This window comes from Bidens hawaiensis, unplaced genomic scaffold, assembly GCF_021521415.1.
Source record: "Bidens hawaiensis isolate Kalapana, Puna unplaced genomic scaffold, B.hawaiensis_p1.1 tig00007857_1, whole genome shotgun sequence".
In the NCBI taxonomy this organism is placed as follows: Eukaryota; Viridiplantae; Streptophyta; class Magnoliopsida; order Asterales; family Asteraceae; genus Bidens; species Bidens hawaiensis.
The window spans coordinates 939822-957027 of NW_027491544.1; the positions used below are offsets into that span (position 1 = coordinate 939822).

Here is a 17206-nt window from a genome sequence, read left to right on the forward strand (position 1 = left end):
TTCTCGGTCGGCCCTTTTGGCAACTGTGAATGCTTTAATAAACTGTAGAACCGGGGTGGTCGACATGCCCTTTGGTAATAAAAATCTTCGGCTCAATGTGTTTTCAAATGTATCTAACCCTCTGGTGAGTGATGAATACTTCGCTGCTAAAGTCATTGACGGGTTGAATCCTCACGAAAGTGAGGAAGATGCCACAGAGGAGTGCGTTATTTGTTGCATGGAATCTGTTGAGCATGTGTTGCAGTTGAAAGAGGAAAAAAGGGCAGTTGAGGCGTTCGCTGCGAGTATTGGGAAGCCACCTTGGTCTCAGCAGGTGGAGAGACTACCGGACACTATTGACTCCAAGTTAAAGCCTTTACTTGAGAGTCCACCGATAGTGGAGTTGAAGGAACTCCCAAAACATCTCAAGTATGCGTTTTTGGGAGACGGGGAGACGTTACCGGCCATCATTGCCGCGAATTTAACAAATGAACAAGAAAGGGCATTGATGGAAGTTTTGAAGAAGTATAGAGCGGCGATTGGATGGACGATAGCATACTTAAGGGGTATTAGTCCGTCTGTTGTGATGCACAACATTATCACAGACTCCGAGGTAAAGCCCGCATACGATGCACAAAGACGGTTGAATCCGAATATGCAGGAGGTTGTGAAGAAAGAGGTGCTGAAGTGGTTAGATGCGGGAATCATTTTCCCAATCTTGGATAGTACTTGGGTGAGCCCGACACAAACGGTTCCGAAGAAGGCGGGTATTCAGATAACCCGTGATGAGAGAGATGAGGAAATTGCTACCCGACCGGTAACCGGGTGGCGGATTTGCGTTGATTATCAGAAGTTGAGCGCGGCGACCTCCAAGGATCATTTCCCTTCATTGACCAAATCATCGAGAAATTATCAGGTCAGAAGTTTATTGTTTTCTAGACGGTTATTCAAGGTACAATCAAATTGCCATTCACCCCGATGACAAATATAAGACCACATTTACGTGTCCATACGGCACATTCGCATTTAGGCGAATGCCTTTTGGCTTGTGTAATGCCCCGACCACCTTTCAAAGGTGCATGATGAGTATCTTCTTAGATATGGTCGGGGATGCACTAGAAATTTTTATGGACGATTTTTCAATTTTCGGCTCATCTTTTGAACCATGCTTAAATGAACTAACGAAAGTTTTGAAAAGATGTGTGGAAACGAATCTGGTCTTAAGTTGGGAAAAGAGCCATTTCATGGTTCAAAAGGGCACTATTTTGGGTCATGTATTCTCAAGTAGGAGCATTTCTTTATTCGTTAACCCATATTAACGAATGAGAGCTATTCTTTATAAGTTAAAGTATTAATGAATGAGGAGTTCATTCGTATGGTTTAATGTAACGAATGACGCATTCGTTAACTGTTAAGTTAACGAATTTGGTCATCCCCTATATATAATCTATAAATTATTCATTAATGTAAGTTTTTCAGTTCAGTGATCATTCTCTCTCGTTACTCTGTCAAATTGTCATCTCCATAACGTATTCCAGCTTAATCGTATATCAACCAACATGTGTATCGTTGTTATCAAGATCTAGATCTGTATCCCAGGTTCTTTAAGTAGGTATCCACTTTGAGATTAGATTGGGGTAATAATCCACCAAAAACAATGAGGTTGATCGGAATGGCTAACAATAAGGAGGTTGTGATGTCAATGGACAGTCTTCGCCGTATCGCTCAGTTTGATTCATGGCCATCAAGGGAATACATCTACCCATTGGAATCTGATCTCTACCGACACCCCGATAAACACCCCACGTATGAAATGATGAAGGCGGAATTATTTAAACCGGGGATTGGTCACCAGTTGTTAAGGAATAATCTGAGGGGACAGGCAAGATTACCGTTGAGTTTGGTGATTACTAATGTTATGCCACGAATAGGGGATCGAACAAGTGTGCGGCAGTGGGAGATCCCTATTTTGTATGGGTTAATGACAGGGAAGCCAAAAATTTCGTTCCGATATTTGGTTATGATGAATATTTGAGAGGCTCGTCAATCGAAGAAGAAACTGATTATCCCACATTGCCAGCTAATAACGGATTTGCTGAAAATGAAAGGTGTCATCGGGGAAGACACACCAACTATTGAAAAAATCCACACTCCTTTTTCGATGGACCAAATGGAGAAGGAGGGACAGACGACTGAGCGAACAGAGGAGTAGTTGATTTTGAAGCATTGGGATACCAAGATGTTGCTGAAAGCATTGAAGAATAGTGATGGTGATGATGTTGTGGAAGAAGTTTATGAGCTGATGGTTCGGGGTCAGTAGTGGGGCGGCACCACGGGGTGGTGTTGAGAGTAGTCAAGCGGGTGGTTCGTTTGAGCAGCCACATTATATTCTAATTCAAGAACCGCATGTGATGTTTCAGGATGATGCACGAATGACCGAATGGCTTCAAAATTTGAGGCCAGCTGTTTATGGCGGTTGGAGTAACAAGTTCCAGTACATGTACGACCAACAGAATCGGAACGCGGAATTACAGCGTCGAGAGACTCAAAGATTGTATGACAGGATGGAGCTGTGGAACCAAACCCATGCATATAATTTTCAGTAGGAGATTAACGATAGGCACATGGACGATCTCCACAACAGGATGCCTGAAGCATGGCACACGGGGAGCCGGTGGTGGTAAACCCGCCTATGATCGATTACACTACTTTGGGTCCTTATAATGGTAGTGTCCAGTATCCACCACCGCAGCTTCACCACTCACACTGGGTTGATCCACGTGTAGATGCGGCGCGAGATTCAGGAGCAGGCAGCTCGTCGGACGCGTTTAACTTTTTTGGAGTGATGGAGACGATGCGCTCTGATGTAACGTTTAAAGTACACTAATCTCGTGTACATTTTATTTAATATTTTATTAGTTTTATTCAGTTTTGTGTAAGATTTGTATACTACTAACATATTTTTATATTTTAGGTTTTGTGTTTGAATTCCGGTGAAAAGAGGGCAAAAAAAGAGCAAAAACAAGCCGAACCGGAGAACAGACGAATCAGGAAATGAACCGGACCGAACCAGGAGAGAATCGAACCGGCTAGACTAGACCAGCCCCCCTAGGCGCCGCCCGACGGGGAAGGAGGAGCCCGCCGCGCGAACCTAAGTGTGCTGCTAACCTAAAATCTATAAAGTGCTAGGTTATTGATAAGTCTTTACTATTTAATCTTGCTAGATTTAGTTCTTCGTAAGGAGTCCGTCTAGGGTTGATTATTTATTATTGTTTATCAAATCAATTAAGTATAGTAAATTGCCTTTGATTTCCGCGCTGTAAGGTAGGATTTCGTATAAAGGAACTAAATTATAAACAATTGGGCGACCGTAAGCGAACTTGATTTTTAATACTGGTGTGCGTTAAAACTTGCTAAAATCCATAGGTTTTTCTTGAGAAGGGTCAGGGGTCCTGTTCGGGTTTTCTTATAAGTGTTTATTTTACGATCCCAGTCCATAACTAAATATTTTCCCGAGTCAATTCATTATTGAAATTTAGGGGAGTCTAGCCTAGGTCGTTTTCTCATCATCATCTTATTTTAAATAACAAACTTCGTTTTCGTTTAAATTACTTGTTTTCTTAATTAGTTTTTAATTATAGTATTAAATAGTATTTTAAATAAAAATCCCCCAAACAAATATAATTAATAAGTCGTGTTTTGTAGTCGAGTCTAATTAGCTAATAAACGTAATTTAAAGAGTCTCATGGGTTCGATATCCGGACTTACTTAGCTTTACTAGAGTCGATCGGTTCACTTGCCGGTTTAGTTTAGTCGAGTTTTAGAGAGTCTAGAGTATTACTTAGTGTTTATTTTTAGGTAATTTAGTTAATAAATTAAACTAATTCAAGAACATCAAGTTTTTGGCGCCGTTGCCGGAGACTCTTGGCAATTGCGTTATTAGCGTTGATTGGACCTACTTGCTACATACGTGCTATTTGTTTCGTTTTGTTTGAGTCGTAGGAGTCTAAATTAAGTCTAGTTTGTTTTTAATTGTTTATTTATTTTCAGTATTGGAGTTGTGACATTAGAAACTACTTACTCGGTCTTGTGCGTTTTTGTAGGTACATGCCACATCTTCATTTGCAAGGACCGCCGTTGAATTGTTTTGGACCTACTCCGTTGAAGTCCGAGGCAAGTTCGTCTGAAAAGCAACCGATCACCATAGATACTTCACCGAAATCATCACCCACAAATTCACCCGCAAATTCACCACCACCAAGTCCTAGACCCGTTCCAATGGCCGAGAATAATCGCACCGTGTACCAGCAAGCTTTTGAAGGGTTCCATGGAGATCACTCACCCATTGTCGCTCCCGATATTAATAACCCTAACTCGTGGCAGATCCCATCCTATGTCATGAACAACATCACCAATCACCACCAGTTCCATGGCCGTGAAGATGAAGATGCACCAGCACACATCAACCGTCTGACCCGTGTGTTCAAAATGTTCAATTTGCAAGGTGCTAACCAGGATGCGATCTTCCTTCACTTTTTCCCATTTACACTTTCAGGTCGTGCCGCCACTTGGCTCGATTCGCAACCTGCTGGAGCATTCACTACTTAGGAGGCGCTTCGCAATGCATTCATCAAGAAGTACTTTCCACCTGCTAAGGCTTCTCGCCTCCGTGATCAGCTCCACTCCTTTCACATGGAGCCGGATGAGGCATATTACCAAGCTTGGGAGCGTTTTCAGAATCTGCTTTCCCGTTGTTCACAACATGGGCTCACATCTTGGGCCATTGTTGTGAAGTTTTACAATGGGCTTACTTATGAAGCTCAAGCGAGGTTTGACACAGCTGTTGGGGGTAATTTGATGGACAAGAAGAACGTGACCGAGTGTAACGAGCTGTTTGAAAGTTTAGTGCAGTCTGAGTACGCGAAGATGCCACGAGGCGAGAATTCCAATCCCGTCACTAGTACATCCTCATTTGCTCGAGGTGTGAACCAGGTTAATCTGGATACTGGTATGGCTGCTGCTTTGGAGAATCTCACCCGAGAGATAAAAGACTTAAAGACTAAGGTGGATAAGTGTGAGATGTGTAGAGGTGATCATGGTACGCTGGATTTTCCGTTGATGAACAATCAAGATGTTGATTTTGTGGCTGGTCAGAACAGATTCCTTAATGCTTACAACAACAACAATCAGAACTGGAACAACTACAAGAATCAGAATCAAGTTCAGGGTAACTCGAATTGGCGTTCGGCTGGTCGGCCACCTGGTTTCCAAGCTTCCTATAACCGAAATCAGGGACAGTACAACAATGAAGGTTCCAATGGTCAAATTTTGAATAATGTGCCAGATCTGAGTAAGAAGTTGGACGAGATAATGCAGCATATGGTTACTAGAGATCAAGCCACTCAAAAGACCCTTGCCGAGCATGATATGCTTTTCAAGAATCAACAATCAGCTATGCTCGACAATCGACATGCAGCGAACCATTGGTGATATTGCTTAACAATTAAATGAGAGACCCCCGGGACAGTTTTCAGGTTCCGGCCGCTCAAATAAAGGCGATTACTACTCGTAGCGGTAGGGTTTTGGGTCCCAAGGTGCGAAGGAATGAAGTTGAAATGGAAGATGAGGAAGTGATGGATGAAGAGATCGAGATGGAAGTACCAGGTAAAGTGCAGAACACCACACCAGTTGCACCGCCAGTAGAGAAGAAGCTGGTTGAAGTCCGGCCATCACCTTTGGTTGACCACTCTCGTATCTCGTATCCCACTCGCGCAAAACACCAGAAATATACGCGAGATTATGGGTACTTTCTTGATATGTTCCTGCAGTTAAAGATTAATCTCTCGTTCATTGAAGCCCTCCAACACATGCCTAAGTACGCGAAGTTTCTAAAGGACCTGTTGAAGAGGAAAGATAGGTTGGGGGAGGTGTCATCGATTCCCCTCATGGGAGATTGTTCGGCGGTAGTGTTGAACCGCGTACCCGAGAAGTTGTCGGATCCGGGTGTGTTTACGATTCCAGTTTTGTTTGGTAATGATGCGATGAGCCATGCATTGGCGGATTTAGGTGAGAGTATTAATTTGATGCCGTATTCTTTGTATGAGAAGTTGGAGTTAGGCTAGCGTACACCAACTTGCATGTCGTTATCATTGGCCGATCGTTCTGTGAAGTACCCACGGGGTATTATTGAAAATTTGCTAGTAAAAGTAGATAAGTTTGTGTTCCCGGTTGATTTGTGGGGCTTGACATGGATGCCGACGAGAAGGTTCCCATTATTCTTGGTCGTCCATTCTTACGAACCGCGAAGGCGCTTATCGATGTGTATGATGGGAAGATCACGCTTCAGGTTGGTGTTGAGAATGTTACTTATGATGTCGTGAGGTCGATGAAGAATCCGAGTAATCAAGATGATTTCAGTGGTCCATGCCACTCGGTTTATTTTATTAACTCGTTTATTGCAGGTATCGATAGTTGTTTCGATTATATTTGTGGTACGGATCTCGTGGGAAGTAATGGTTTAGTCAATTGTGATGATTTGGTTGAGGATGAGTTGTGTGAGAACGATTCGGTTTGTGATGAGTTGGCTGAGATTTCGGGCTTACCCGAGATGATAGAGGTGATTGAGATTAGTAGTGAGAGTGAGGCGGATTTGGTAGAGAAACCCGCTCCGTTGGAATTGAAAGCACTCCCATCATACTTGGAGTATGCGCCTCTCGATGAGGGCTCGAACTTACCCGTTATTGTGTCTTCCAAGTTGACGGAAGAAGAAAAGTCGAAGTTGATAGACGTATTGAAGTTGCATATGGGGGCGATTGCATGAAGACTTACCGATATTTAAGGTATTAGCCCCGCTTATTGCACGCACCGGATTCTAATGGAGCATGAGTACAAACCGGTGGTGCAACCACAAAGGCGTCTTAATCCGAATATGAAAAAGGTGGTGAAGAAGGAGGTATTGAAGTTGATGGATGCCGGGATGATCTACCCGATTTCCGATTCTCCATGGGTGAGCCTAACTCAAGTTGTTCCAAAGTAGGGAGGCATGACCGTTGTGATGAACGAGAAGAATGAGCTTATCCCTTCGCGTACGATTGCCGGTTGGCGAGTGTGTATTGGCTACCGGCGGTTGAATGATGCCACTCGGAAGGACCACTTCCCGTTGTCGTTTATTGATCAGATGTTGGAGCGTTCGGCAGTTCAGCAATTTTATTGTTTTCTTGACGGTTTTTCAGGTTATTTTCAAATCCCCATTTCATCGGAAGACCAAGAGAAGACGACTTTTACATGTCCCTATGGCACGTTTGCATACCGTCGCATGCTGTTTGGACTGTGTAACGCTCCGGCTACATTTCAACGTTGTATGGTGGCCATATTTCAAGATATGATAGAGACGTCCATGGAAGTGTCCATGGACGATTTTTCGGTTTACGGTAATTCTTTCGATCAGTGTTTGGCTAATCTTGAGAAGATGTTGAAGAGGTGTATCGAAACGAAGTTAATGTTAAATTGGGAGAAGTGTCATTTTATGGTGACAGAAGGAATCGTGTTGGGTCATAAGATCTCGAGATATGGTATTGAGGTGGATCGTGCGAAGATTGATACTATAAGTAGACTTCCTCCACCAACGAATGTGAAAGCGATTAGGAGTTTCTTGGGCCATGTGGGGTTTTATCGGCGATTTATCAAAGACTTTTGTTGGGCCCATTTATGTGGTTTGTACTTAGTCTGTTAGTTTAACTTGGGTTGTTTATGTAAACCGAGATCCATTTGGATCTCGGTGGGCTTTTGGTTAGTATTGGGCTTGAGTGGTTAGTTCCCAATATATATAGAATGCATTGTATAGGGTTAAGGGTTGTTCATTTCACTGGTGTCTTGGCCGTCTAGGGGTTGTTCTAGACGAGTTTTGTATTGATAGTGCTTAAGAACCCGACGTATAATAATACGTGTGTTTTGAAGCCATTCGTGTGTCCTACGTGTTTGAGTTTACTTGTGTTCTTGAATCATCTAGTGTTGGAATTCCGCACCAACACCTAGATTGTTGATATTATAATTGTAGTGATCCAGATTCGGGACTTACAATTGGTATCAGAGCCTTAGACCTATTCAGGCTCGTTATTGTGATATCAAGGATTCAAGATCTTGATTTATTGGTGGTTTGCTTGTATTTTCGGTGAACAGGTGATTGGAGAATAAGTAGATTCAATTTTGGGAAAAGATTGGTTTTAGTTTGGAAACAACTCAAAATCCCAACTTTCTCGGAAGTTTGTTACGCTACAGATTTACCTTTAGTGAGAAATATTGTTCTCGGCCACAATCAGTTCAAGAAAACTTGTTCTCGGCCACAGGTTGTTCTCGGTTGACTTTGGGTTTTCAGTCAATATTGTTCTCTTGGCTGCAAGTAGTTCTCGATCAATATTGTTCTCGGTCAATATTGTTATCGGTCAATATTGTTCTCGGTCAGCATTGGTGTTCTCTATTCTCTGTTCTCTTTTGGGCCTGATTAATTTGATTTGGGCCTAGTTCTTGGACTTTAAAACTTTCTAGACTTGAATTAATCTTAAACTATTTTTAAAATGGATCAGTTAACAAATAGCAATGTCTCAACCAACACTTCACTCCATCAAGAACTCGACTCCATAATGGGGACCACCACTAATATACCCCGTCTCTTGTCTCATGAGGGGTTTAATGAATGGAAATTTTGTTTTGAAAAGTACGTTAAGATGAAGGATCCCAAAGTTTGGAGAAGTATTCTTAGGGGGCCTCAAAGAATTACCTATCAACGTGAAAACTCGACTGAAATTCTTGTGAAGCCTGTTACCTTGTATGATGATGATGATTTTGATAAAATTGAGGAAGATGAAAAGGCACTTTCAACTCTAACCATGGCACTTTCACTTGAGATTGCCCTTGGTTTTAGAGAACTTCAATCTGCTAAGGAACTGTGGGAGACATTAATCGAGGTGTATGAGGGAAACGAAGACATGAAAAGGATTCGCCAAGACTTGCTGCGACAAAAGTTCAACATGTTTAACCATGTTCTGGGGGAGTCGTTGGAAACTCAACTCCAAAGGTTCATATCTTTAGTGACTGAAATGAGATCTGCGAGTATTTATCTAGCAACTTTAGAGATAAACAACAAACTGGTAAACTCATTGCCAAAGAATTGGGATATGAATGTTGTTGTTATCAAGAAGACTAAAGATCTCAACAGAATGTCTATCTCTGAGATGATGGCTACTATCAAGGCATGTGATATGGACGACAAGCAACGTGAAATAAACCATGCGAATTCTTACAGTGCAGCTGGTTACAACGTTGCCTCCAACAATGCTCTTATTTCTCAAGATAGTTTCTCTATGTTCAAGGCCACTCAGCAACCTCCAACCCAAGGAAACTTTCAGATGTTTAAGTCCACTCAAGGCCAGTCATCCTCTACTCCGCCTCAACCAGCTCCAGTTTTCTTCACTAAGTCTGCTCAATCTTCATCAGCTCAACCTTCATCTGCTGGTGCTGCTCAAGGTCAGAACTCAAGCCAGACTCCCTCCATTCCGAAAGAGACTCAAGAGAACATAGCTCTAATGGCAGGATTCGTGAACTGCTATAATGCTTTCCTAGCTGGAGATTTGGTTCAACCTGTTGTGACTGCTGAACTCGATCAGATTCACCCTGATGATGTTGAAGAAATGGATATCTCTTGGAAAATCGCCATGGCAATATTTCGTGCCAAGAAATTCACTAAGAGGACTGGTAGAAATAATTGGAACATGCCTAATAATCAGAAGGTGGGTTTTAACAAGAACACTCTGAGATGCTATAACTGTCACGAGCCGGGTCATTTTACTCGTGAATGTACTAACCCAGCGAAGGAAGGAAACACAGAAAGGGCGTTGGTTCCAGTGGGTAATGCTAGGGGAAATGTTGGTGATAGTTCGGGAAATGGTGAAAGGGGATTGGTTGCTCAACAGTTTTCTTGGGAGGATTAGATGGCTGCTCTCAACATTGGAAATCAGACCGCAAATTTTGCAAATGTTGAAGACATTGAAGAGGAAAACGTTGCTGAGGAGCAAATCAAGGAACTTCAGTTTGCATATATGGCGTTCACTTCTCCCGACTCATCTGAGGTAAGTTTTCAACCATGTTCTCAAGATTGTGTTGATAAGATAGAATTATATAGGCTCCACAATGATAACTTAATTAGAGACATGGGAAAGAGTTAAATCTGAAAACTTTAAACTCAAGAAAAACGAAAAAGGTTTTCTAGATAAAATAGAAGCAAATAAAAGGGATTTTTCTAAACTGAAGTCTGAATTTAGTCTAAAATGCTGTCATTACCTAGATGCCAAACATGAAATTGTTGAATTAACTGCTAAGCTGGAAGCCTCTAAATTGGAAATTTTGAATCTAACTAGTAAATTTGAAAGAGCTGAACTAGATTTTAAAAAATTCGAGGGTTCCAGTAGAATAGTTGACTCAATGATTGAAAATCAATTGTGGTGGAAAGAAAACAAAGGTGAAGGCATAGGTTATAGTAATGTTCCACCACCTTATCATCACAATGATGTTAGTACTCCTGTTACCAAAGAACAGGAAGAAAAGGTAAAAGGCTTGCAGTACGGCAAACTAGATACAAATGATGAAGCTAATTCCGTGAATGCAAGTGCGTTCACTTCAACAGTGAACGATTCTAACGTATTTGCTTCATGTGCAGAAAAAGTATCTGTGAGGGAATGGACTGATGAGGACGACGACCCTTGTTTTGAATTTAATAATGACATTATTTCTTATGTTCTTTTAAAACTGCCTGTTTTAAATTCTGTTATTCCGACAGTTTGTGTGGGCTCTGTTTCAAAGAGCAAGGTTTTGTGTGTGATTGATTCGGCTAATATTTTGAATTCTGACAATGTGGTTTCAAATAAAATTAAAAATTCAAAATCCAACAAATATTTACCACCTAAATTTGTTAAAGAGGGATGCTCTAATGACAAACACGGTGATAAGCTAAATAATGTGAATAATGTAAAAAAGGGCCATCGCAATTTTCAGCAAACTGGTCCTCACAACCAGTCCAGACGAGGAGTTGCCCAAAATGATTTCTACATAAAACGTCAAACTTGTTTTAATTGTGGCACTCCTGGTCATATTGCCAGAAATTGTCCACATCGTCTATATGTTCCTTATTATGGATATTATCAGAGGAATATGCCCTATATGCCTCATAATTCGTACAGGCAAAGATTCAGGCATAGTCAGGTTAATTCCTCTGACGATGATTGGAACCGAAACAAATCTGGCAGGTTTAGTTCTCATCAGACCAAGCCTAACATGTTTCAAAAGGGGGTTAGAAAAAGTGTTTCGGTTTCAAAGCGAACACAGATTCCAAGCCAAAACGGGTGGAAAAAGCAACCTCGTCTTCTTCCAAACCCAAAACACCGGAGGTTACGACAACCATCCGTACATATAATGCCAAATCATACAATGGTAGACACAAATGGTTGACTAAATCTCCGGCAAAGGAATCTGAAAAATCCACGTTTGATGATAAAAGAGACATGTCATGGCAACCCCCGTGACAACTTTAAATGCATCAGGGTCACCCAGTGTAACTATGGACTGGGTACCAAAATCTAACTAATCCCGCGCTTTGTGCAGGGACAGCTATGGAGGAATATCATCAGACCTTGGTATGTTGATAGTGGCTGTTCCAGGCACATGACAGGAGACATTTCCCAACTACACGACATTCAAACTTTTAACGGTGGATATGTGTCCTTCGCGGGAGGAGAAAAGGGAAAGATCACACAGAAGGGTACTGTAAGTAACGGTGTTCTAAAATTTGAAAATGTTAATTTCGTTCCTGAATTGAAGCACAGTTTGCTGTGCGTGTCACAAATCTGTGACAAAGGGTTTTCAACTCACTTTACTAAGAAAGAATGTTTGATTTTGAAACCTGGTATCATTATACCAGAAGACTGAATTCTTGTTCGATCACAACGAAAGGATAATGCTTATGTGATCGACTTGAACAAAAATGTTCCTGATGAAATAGCATGCTTGTTTTCAAAAGTGTCAGAACACAATGTTATGCTTTGGCATCGTCGTCTTGGTCATGCTAATATAAAAAATTTAAATCGTCTTGCTAAAAATGATTTGGTCCGTGGCTTACCCATTAAAGTTTTTGTTACTATTGAAAAATGCGTGGCTTGTGCCTTGGGTAAACATCATCGGAAAAATCATAAACCAAAATTGATCAACACCATCTCATCAGTTTTTCAATTGCTACATATGGATCTCTTTGGTCCAGTGCATGTTTTGAGTCTTTCACGCAGCTCTTATTGTCTTGTTATTACTGATGACTACTCCGTTTTACTTGGGTGTTTTTCTTGTCGAATAAGAGTGAAACTGCAAATTTGATCAAAAGGTTTATAGTGTTCGTGGAGAACCAACTGAACTTGAAGCTAAAGGGAATACACTGTGATAATGGTACAGAATTCAAGAATGCATCATTAAATTATTTCTGCTCAGAGAGAGGAGTGCTTCGTCAATATAGTTCAGCACGGACACCACAACAAAATGGTGTGGCTGAAAGAAGAAACCGAACTCTTATTGAAGCGGCAAGGACGATGTTGTGTGATTCTAAGCTACCATTATTTTTCTGGGCAGAGGCTATTAATACGGCCTGTTATGTTCAGAATCGGGTGATAATCAACAAATCACAAATGAAGACTCCTTATGAGATTGTCTACGGACATAAGCCTACTATCGCGCACTTCAAGGCTTTTGGTTGCCCATGCACTCTACTGAACCTCGAGTCTACTCCGAAATTTGGGGCCAAAGCTGATGATTGCTACTTTGTTGGTTATGCGGGCCATACTGCTTACAGGGTCTACAACAAGTCTACCAAACAGATTCTAGAATCTTATTATGTTCGTTGGTTGGAAGAAAACGAGACTGATGCTCGTGTTGGTCCGAACTGGTTATTCGATTATAATGAACTCTTCAAATCATTCAATGTGCTTCCGGTCATTAACACAGAACCTTCAGGCAGCACTACAGTAGATGCTGAGAAAGATGACTCACATGCAGTATCTCACATCTCTCCACTTCTGGATGATGATGTCCCAGAACCAGTTAATGACAACAAACCTGCATCCGTCTCTCAGCCGAAAGCAGTTCCAGAAAATGAATATTCACAAAGTCCATCTGAAGATACCACGACAGTTGAGGGGGAAAGTCCTATTCGTCAGATTTTCGAGAGCACACTATTTCCCGATGTCATTCCAAATGAATATGTCGCAAGCACTTCGTATTCACATAGTACAGCGACCTCCGGATGGAAGAACCCCCTTGCTGACATGGATGTGAATTTGTCAAACTTGAATTCCACCAGTGATGTTTCCGATCAATTACTTCCTTCAAGAATTCAGAAAGATCATCCAATTGAGAACGTCATAGGTCCTCTTGAAACGGGCATGTCCACCAGAAGTCAGACTGGAAATATAAACAGTTGTTTGTTTTCCTGTTTCATATCTCAGATAAAGCCAAAGACTGTAGACATGGCCCTCCAGGAACCCAGTTGGGTAGACGCTATGCATGAAGAATTAAATCAGTTTGCTAAGTTGAAAGTTTGGAGATTGGTTGAGTTACCGGAGGGAAAGAAAGCACTTGATACAAGATGGGTGTTCCGAAACAAGCAAGATGACACCGGGGTTATTGTTCGAAACAAGGCTCGATTGGTAGTTCGTGGGTTTCGTCAAGTTGAAGGGTTGGATTACACTGAGGTTTATGCTCCAGTGGCTAGACTTGAAGCCATCAGAAATTTTTTGGCCTACGCTTCATTTATGGGGTTCACAGTGTATCAAATGGACGTTAAGACTGCATTTCTGTATGGCGAGGTCAAGAACGAGATATATGTGGAACAGCCACCGGGTTTTACTAATTCCAAGAAGCCAAATCATGTTTACAAGTTAGACAAGGCATTGTATGGGCTTCATCAGGCTCCTCGAGCATGGTATGCTACATTAACAGCACATCTTCTAGATCATGGCTACAAGCGAGGAACCATTGATCAAACCCTGTTCCGCAAAACTGTCAGAAAAGATTTGATCTTAGTCCAGATCTATGTAGACGACATTATCTTCGGATCCACCAGTGCTGAGTTGTGCGCGAAGTTTGAAGAAGTAATGAAGAAACGATTTGAGATGAGTTCGCTGGGAGAAATGACAACATTTCTGGGATTACAGGTTCGCCAAAGCTCGGCAGGAATTTTACTGCATCAAGGGAAGTATGTTGAGGATATGCTCGCAAAGTTTGAGTTTCAAGACTCCAAGAGTGCTAAAACTCCCATGGCGGAAAGGCCTTTACTGTCATCTGATCCGGAAGGGAGTCCCGTAGATCAAACATACTATCAATCAATGATCGGGTCTCTGATGTACCTCACCGCCAGCCGACCCGATATCATGTTTGCAGTCTGTCAATGTGCTCGTTTCCAGGCTAATCCTAAACTCTCTCATTTAATTGCTGTCAAACGTATTTTAAGATATCTGAAGGGACAACCGAAGTTAGGTCTTTGGTATCCCAAACAATCAGAATTTGATCTCTATGCTTTTGCTGATAGCAATTATGGTGGAGATGACATTGACAGGAAATCTACATCTGTCGGATGCCAGTTCTTAGGAGATCGTCTCATTTCATGGCAGTGTAAGAAACAACAGACGGTGTCCACCTCGACCGCCGAAGCGAAGTATGTTGCTGCATCAGCCTGCTGCTCTCAGGTTATCTGGATGCAAAATCAACTGCTGGATTACGGTTTGGAACTTCTTGATACTCCCATCTTTTGTGATAATGATGCTGCCATTGCAATTGTTAAGAATCCAGTTCAACATTCTAAAACCAAGCACATCGATATTAAAATTCATTTTATTCATGATTGTTATGACCGAAAATTGATTCACCCTGAACAAGTTCACACTGATAATAATGTGGCGGACTTATTTACAAAACCGGTCGGAACAGCCAAATTTAATGTGCTTGTGAGTTTTCTTAAAATGTTTCGTTTCGAGGATTGAGTCTTTTTGAGTGTAAACTTGTACATATCTTCTTAATTTGTACAATTTTAGGGGGAGAAAAATCAAAAAGCCAAAAATAGTGTGTATGCGTGAATAATAATAAAAAAAAATTGTCTGTGTAAGTTTCATTTTCGCTTAAAATTAAGCCGATTGCTTAAGTTTGAAGAACATATACTTGTATATTTTTGGTCTGGTGATCTACTTGTAGAGTCACAGAGGATAGCCATTTGTCTAAAGACTGAAAGCATCTGGGGCGATTGTGATATGTTTTGTGTTTTGAATTCTTTCACTTAAAATTATGTCGGTAACTCTATGTTGCAAGGACTTGTATTTTCATATGTGTTTGGTCCAGTTAACCACTTGTGGACATACGGGGTAGCCATTTTGTTGGTGCATTTTGTGACCGTCGCTATGCAATTCTGATCAGCGGAAACGAAGTACGAAGTTAGAACAACTTCGCCTACTGGCCCAAGCCCAAGCCCGCGAAGTTGTTTCGATATATATATACGTGTCTTGTTTAGGTTTGAGAATCCAGAAAGTCAGAGTGTTTAGTGATCAGTTTATTTGTCTAGAGAGAAACTGAGAGGGAGAGTCGTGTGGGACGGCCCGAGGTAGAGCTCACCTCGGGTCGGCCGTCATTTGTTTTCGTGTTTGGTATGTAATGTGTTTTGGTTATTATATAAATGATCTGCATATGTGTTTATCCCATTCGTGTGTTTGTTCGTGTGTTTGTATGTGTAACCGTGTTCTTCGTCTTCTACACCAATAAACAAGTCTAGGAGGATTCCGCACTCCTAGACCTCGTGCGGATCTCGTATCGATCGGTGACGCCCCGGGGGAACCTACAAGTGGTATCAGAGCCTTAGGCTCTTATGCTATGGTTCGAGATATGCGTTTTGGTGTTTCTGGCACGTTTCTGATGCGTTTTTGGCCGAACAGCCGCCGCAGGCGAAGTTATGGGGTTCAGGCGAAGTTGTCGCTTAAATTTTAGGGTTTAGGCGAAGATATAAGGTTAAGCGAAGTTATTGACAGGCGAAGTTATGGACAGGCGAAGTTATGGAGGGGCGAAGTTGACTTTTAGGCGAAGTTGACTTTAGGCGAAGTTAAAAAAAAAAAAAAAAAAGAGTTTTCGTCTGTATGGCCAGGTGTACGCGATTATTGTGAGACCGAAGACGTTGTTCCGTCAACGAGTGAAACTTGTTATCTCTTGGTCTTAACTGTGAACAAATACGTGTCAACTCTGGATATGGAGTTGAGGTTGTGAATGGGATATTGATTGAAACTGGATATTGACACATATTTGGGTGTTTGTGGGCAATGAAATTGTTGTTGTTCGAGGTTGACCAACTGAAGAAAGTCAAATTGAACTGAAGGTTTTTGTAATTACTGGATTGCGGTCAGAGCATATTATTTATGTTATTTTCAAGGCGTTCGAGAATTGGATCCTGAAACGTGATGCTTATTTATTAAAGTGAAAATTCTGGAACAGGTTGGATTTAATCGGGAATTAAAGTGTTTATGTTCTTGATCGTTATCCCTGGTGATTGAAGATGCTTCGAATTAATTAATGGTCATGTGTGTTAGATTCTGTCAAGGTGGTTTTGTGATGAAATTGATCACTTGATGTTGAGTAGTTGAAGATTAAACCTTATCGTATGCCGACGTGTTGGTGAAGTTGTGGAGGGAGCCCAACTTCACGTGTTGGTGAAGTTAGAAGAACTTCACGTGTTGTGAAGTCAGAAGGACTCACGTGATTGGTTGAGATGATTAATTAGGCACGGGGATGCATGCATTTCAAAGACCTCAATCTATATAGTCGGAGAAGCTTACACTGAAGGGGAGATCTGATATGGAAGACGCTGGGTGATTGGTAGATTTGTGAAGCTACAAGACAGTTTCAGGCACGGCTGGTTGAAGAGCAAACAGAAGATCATCAGTTAAGAGGGAGTCTGTTGGTGCATGTTTTGTAACAGATGATCTTTTGTGTTTGTTTGAATTGAGAGCAACGGTCAAAGGGGAGTCTGTTGGTGCATTTTGTGACCGTTGCTATGCAATTCTGATCAGCGGAAAAGAAGTACGAAGTTAGAACAACTTCGCCGTAGGCGAAGTTGTAACAACTTCGCCTACTGGCCCAAGCCCAAGCCCGCGAAGTTGTTTCG

General features: G+C 41.6%; 1 protein-coding gene across 1 annotated transcript; it reads left to right on the plus strand.

Annotated features, from left to right (window-relative positions):
* Window positions 1-5486: 5486 nt before the first annotated feature.
* LOC143636283 (uncharacterized) lies at window positions 5487-6101 on the plus strand. Its single transcript, XM_077103921.1, has one exon. It carries the CDS (start codon window positions 5487-5489, stop codon window positions 6099-6101), a length of 615 nt encoding a protein of 204 aa, XP_076960036.1.
* The last annotated feature ends 11105 nt before the right edge of the window (window positions 6102-17206 follow it).

Coding starts and splice junctions, on each gene's coding strand:
- LOC143636283 (XM_077103921.1), top strand. CDS start 5,487: ATGAGAGACCCCCGGGACAGTTTTCAGGTTCCGGCCGCTCAAATAAAG.